We start from the raw sequence: 4576 nt of genomic DNA on the forward strand, positions 1-4576 counted from the left end.
TCTCATTAAGCCATGAAAAATAAATAAAATACTAGCGGTCAGTTTAGGTGTTTTACAAAAGACGTGAATCGGGAAATTATCTATATACCAAACTGAATGATTGTTCTTCTCTACTCAAAAAACCCTTTAGATTTTAAAATGGAAAAATTTTCGTTTTTTTTATATTTTTATTTAAAAATTAAATGTATAAGTTGGATTATTTTTAAAGTAACAGATTATAATTTAAAATTTCTACGTACAATTTACTGGTTGTTGATTTTCTTTATTTGGACCCCGCTGATTTTTAATTGGTAACCCCTGATATAGGACCTTTAACTTATAATTAAATCAAGCAAGTTTAGAAAAAAAATTCATTAAGTTCTTTATGAGAACATTTCTCAGTGAATTTCTCTCTTTTCTTTTGATGGAAACAATCTAGGACTTCTAACTCCGGCCATTGTTTCGTCTTCAGGAGGTATTTTACCTCCTCTGGATCAATAGGCTTAAAAATCCTGGTCTACCTTTCTGGAAGCTTATGCAGAGCTGCTGGCCTCTGCAGTTTCCCACTGCAATGTGAGACTTATTGTGCTCCACTGCAGCCAATGGGCTGAAAGCCCCAGTGTTTCAGTCCCTACCAGTGGCTGGCGGATACTGGTTATCAGCTGATCTCCTGTGGCGGCTGGTGTTAGACAGAATGTTCTAATCCGTCACCGTTGTACCAATTGTCTATAAAAATTAATGTGCTGGTGACGCTCTGCCTTCAATAGGGGGCAAATCTAATCCTCAATTCCTGCTTATGAGCACAAAGACAGACATGAATGACTCTCAAGACCTCAAGGTAAAAAATACACATTTAGTTTTTTATTAGGTTCAGTGCTGTGAGGAAGGTAGATTTCATTTTATCTTAGGGATAAATAACACATCGAGACTTTTATTTAAGTTCTTGTTGCACATTTAAGAATATTTAACCATTTTTGAGGGTTTTTTTCTACAGGAAGAAACCAGCAAAAGCAAAGACCAAACAGATGGAACAGGAATGAGTCTGTGCAAAGACGAGAAAGGTGTTAAAGTAACAGAGAAGTATGTACCTATGTTGGGCCAGAGCTGCAGAGGAGGAGGTCCATCTGCTGAACAATCTCTGAGGCACACTGAAACACTCCCAGAACATCTTTTAGGGACTGGAGCAGGTCCTCTGCATAAGGCTGAGGGTCTGAGAGAGGAGCAACATGTCCTTGGGGAGCTCTTCATGAGAGAGGAATCATCCCAGACTAGGTTGTCCTTTGGTGGACTAGACGTTCATCAACAAACCATGGAGGAGCTGAAGAGCATCCTGAAGGACAGTCATTTCCTCAGCATCCGAGGAAAAGAGGAGGGGAAAACAGGAAGCCCTTTTACGTATCTCCATGGGAGCAGCAGCAGTGGCGGAGGATGCAAGAGATGGGACGACGAAGACAACCCTCATAGGACGTTCAGCACCTTCAAACCTCTGCCCGACGCTTCCAGAAGGGGGGGGCGCTCCAGAGAAAGTACACCTATTCAGCGGCCTCCCACTGTGGATTCATCCAGCTCTTTCAGCTCTGCTGCGAAAACAAATAGGCAGCCAGGGGTCAGGATCTATGCACATTCAGGGGGCAGCTCCTGGGGAGAGACTGGAGATTCTCATTCAGGTCAGTGACACTCTCCTACTTAAAACACAAGTAAGTAGAAATAGTTTAAAAGAAAAAGGTAAAGTCTTGTTAGTTTTATGAAAGCTTTAGACAGAAGCAGCCCATCAGCTCTCAGTTGATGAGTCCTTCTAGTACATTTAGATCTATCTTTAACTTGAAAGATTTTAACCTTTTGTATTGATTGTTAACATTTGAAAATGAATGATAGTTTTAGTTAAAAGATGTCATGAATTAGTCTCAGCAAAAAGATCAACATCTTTATAATTCCAACCTTTTTGCATAATCATTGTTATCCCTACCAAACCTTTTAGAATTTAAGATATTTTTTAAATGTTTGAACTTAACCCTTTAGAGGAAGTGATTGACCAACACATACAGTGGTAGTGTTGGTGGTTGTGGTGGGGTTTTCATGACTGATTGTTCGAGGAAAGCCTTGATTTCTCAGCCTCTATACGATAAGATATGCTTTAGTGTCCCAGAATAGAGGTTCTGGGACACAGAAGGGAGTGGCGACCTAGTGGTTAGGGCATAGGTCTTGGAATCCTGAGGTTGTGAGTTTGAATACCACTCCCACAGACTGCCACTCTGGCTCTCTGAGCAAGTCCCTTAACCCCGCACTGCTCCCCGGGCGCCCCATGATAGCAGCTCACTGCTCCCCAAGGGGATGGGTTAAATGCAGTTGTAAATTTCTCCAATGTGAGATCAAAAAGATCAATTATTATTGTTACAATGTCATAGATGATCTCATTAACCGTTGTGGCTGGTACAGCATCATTGCTGGTTCAGAACTGTATCTTCCTGAAAGTTGTTCATTGGACACTAAAACTCGGAGATAAAATGTTTCAGCAGTTGTAAAGTTATAGAAAATTGTTTCTACAGATAACGAAAACAAAGTTGAGTCCTCTGTCAACCTGAGGTTCTTCTCAGCCATGGATCAAATCAAGCAGCAGATTGCTCGAGAAAACATCAACTTCGTCCGATTTGAGGCCACTGATCTACATGGGGTGTCACGGTCTAAGACGGTTCCTGTCCGCTTCTTCCACGTAATGAACTCCATTGATACATTTCATATGTGTGCAATGCCAGAATCATTGAAGATTCTGTTCAGTGGTATTAGTATAAGTTAATTTTTTAAAATAAACATGGAAACATTGTTGTCACAGGAGAAGGCAGTCTACGGGGTACCGATGCCAAGAAGCTATTTGGAGCTGACCCTGAGCCCGAAGAGCAATGAAGTGGACCATGCCAGCACTGCCAGTTTCAGCAGTGACGTCCTTCTGATCCCAGACCTCTCAACATTCAGAGTCCTACCATGGGCTGAGCAGACAGCACGGGTCATATGTGATCCATGCACTGTAACAGGAAGCCCTCTGCGAACCTCCCCACGCCTCATTGCCAAGCAGCTGCTCGGTCAGCTCCAAAGCCTAGGGTTCTCTCTGCATTCATCCTTCACCTATGAGTGCTGCGTTCTGGGAGCCCCTGACAGAATAGGACCAAAAACCCTCCTGTTCCCTGCCACTACGTTGCTTAGCAACCATGACCTCCCGTTCCTCCAGCAGCTAGTGGACAGCATGTACTGCATGGGTGCAGACATAGACAGTATTTCCTCAGCTAGTGGGCCCAGTCAGATGGAGATCAATCTGAGGCCAGAGTTCGGGATAGCAGCTGCCGACAGTGCCTTTACCTTCCGTACTGGCATTAAAGAGATGGCTCGTAAACACAGCTATATCGCCAGCTTTTTCACCGATGATGGTCTGTATAACGCTGGTGTGCTTTCCCACAGCCTGTGGGACGCGAATGGGCGACGCAGCCTCTTCCAGAGTAGCGAAAAGGCAGCAGACCTGTCTGAGATCGGAAGGAAATGGTTGGCTGGGCTCCTCACCCACGCTGCAGCCCTAAGTTGCCTTATGTCACCCGGCCTGGGTTGCCGCAGCCATATTGCCAAGACCATCAAAGACTCCAAACAAATGCTGTATGCTACATGCGGCTGTAACGACAATAGCAGCTCGTTTAACATCAAATACCATGGAGGGAGGGAGACGCACATCGACAACAAGCTGGGCTCTGCTATGGCAAACCCTTACATTGTACTGGCTGCTACAGTGGCTGCGGGACTGGATGGTATCAGAAAAAACCTGAACATCGAAAACCTTCTGAACAAAGCCCCCGGTCAGCAGAAAGAATTCGCCATCCCCGTGAAGCTTGATAACGCCCTGGAGGCATTGGCAGAGGATCATGTCATCTGCAGCGCCCTGGGAGAACCGTTTGTTCAGTACTTCATCGCTATGAAGAAGTTTGAGATCGAGACCCAGGAACTAGACGACGAGAGAAACAAGTGCCTGGAGTATTTCATTTGAAACTCTTTGCAGTTTGTGTTCCTAAACTCATAGGTAAAAAAGTTTCCTTTAATTACATAGAGTGAATAAAGACAACAGATTTTATTGAAAATGCTGATTCATTTTTATTTTAGAGATTCTTCAGAGCAATAATAAACAAGTAAACCCTAAAATCCTGAGTTTTTGTTTAATTTACATACATTTTTCTATCAAAAACAACATTTATCAGTTTAATTCAAACTTATAAACAGTGAGAAACAGGAGATGATGCTCCCACTGAAAAAGAAATTGATAAAATCTGCTTTATATTAAAGGTTCATTCAACTTTCTGGTTTGTTTTCTGGTGTAGTGAACATGCTGGCGAACATTCATACACACACATATACATATACACTATATTGCCAAAAGTATTTGCTCACCCATCCAAATTATTGGAATCAGGTGTTCCAATCACTTCCATGGCCACAGGTGTATAAATTCAAGCACCTAGGCATGCAGACTGTTTTTACAAACATTTGTGAAAGAATGGGTCGCTCTCAGGAGCTCAGTGAATTCCAGCGTGGAACTGTGATAGGATGCCACCTGTGCAACAAA

At 43.0% G+C, this 4576-nt stretch overlaps 1 protein-coding gene across 1 annotated transcript; it reads left to right on the forward strand.

Moving 5' to 3' along the window:
- The first annotated feature begins 610 nt into the window (after positions 1-610).
- Positions 611-4155, forward strand: lgsn (lengsin, lens protein with glutamine synthetase domain). Its single transcript, XM_038288267.1, has 4 exons — positions 611-817; positions 974-1646; positions 2526-2689; positions 2810-4155. The coding sequence occupies exons 1-4, from the start codon at positions 776-778 to the stop codon at positions 4001-4003; spliced, it is 2073 nt and encodes a 690-aa protein (XP_038144195.1). The 5' UTR covers positions 611-775; the 3' UTR covers positions 4004-4155.
- Positions 4156-4576: the final 421 nt, after the last annotated feature.

The sequence above is a fragment of the Cyprinodon tularosa genome, unplaced genomic scaffold, assembly GCF_016077235.1.
Source record: "Cyprinodon tularosa strain WSP-4 unplaced genomic scaffold, ASM1607723v1 ctg25, whole genome shotgun sequence".
NCBI lineage: Eukaryota > Metazoa > Chordata > Actinopteri > Cyprinodontiformes > Cyprinodontidae > Cyprinodon > Cyprinodon tularosa.